Source organism: Penaeus monodon, chromosome 19 (genome assembly GCF_015228065.2).
Source record: "Penaeus monodon isolate SGIC_2016 chromosome 19, NSTDA_Pmon_1, whole genome shotgun sequence".
In the NCBI taxonomy this organism is placed as follows: domain Eukaryota; kingdom Metazoa; phylum Arthropoda; class Malacostraca; order Decapoda; family Penaeidae; genus Penaeus; species Penaeus monodon.
The window spans coordinates 20,635,898-20,636,164 of NC_051404.1; the positions used below are offsets into that span (position 1 = coordinate 20,635,898).

The window sequence follows — 267 nt, forward strand, 5'->3', positions numbered from 1 at the left end:
CACGGATTTTCAGGCATAAAAAACACAAAAACTAGTGTTAAATTTTGACACTTACTTCTTTTATCTTATCAGCCATGAAATACAAGCTGTCTCTCAGATCCCACACGCCATGCACAATAACAACAGGCTTATAGCCATTGCACGACACAAGCAAAAGAAGAAAGTCCCCAAAGGTAAGCAATCTTCATCGTAATTGAAAGAAACGGCGAATTTATGTACTAGTATGCGGGAGCTCTTGTTCTTCTTTCTTATTTTGTTGGGTTTTAG

General features: G+C 37.8%; 1 protein-coding gene across 1 annotated transcript in view; it reads right to left on the reverse strand.

Annotated features, from left to right (window-relative positions):
- Positions 1-261, reverse strand: part of LOC119585130 (lysosomal thioesterase PPT2-A-like) — a 12,299-nt gene extending 12,038 nt beyond the window's left edge. The window contains 2 exon segments of the mRNA XM_037933762.1: positions 56-161; positions 163-261. Coding sequence (XP_037789690.1) covers positions 56-161; positions 163-188 — 132 coding nt within the window. The 5' untranslated portion in view covers positions 189-261.
- Between the last annotated feature and the right edge of the window lie 6 nt (positions 262-267).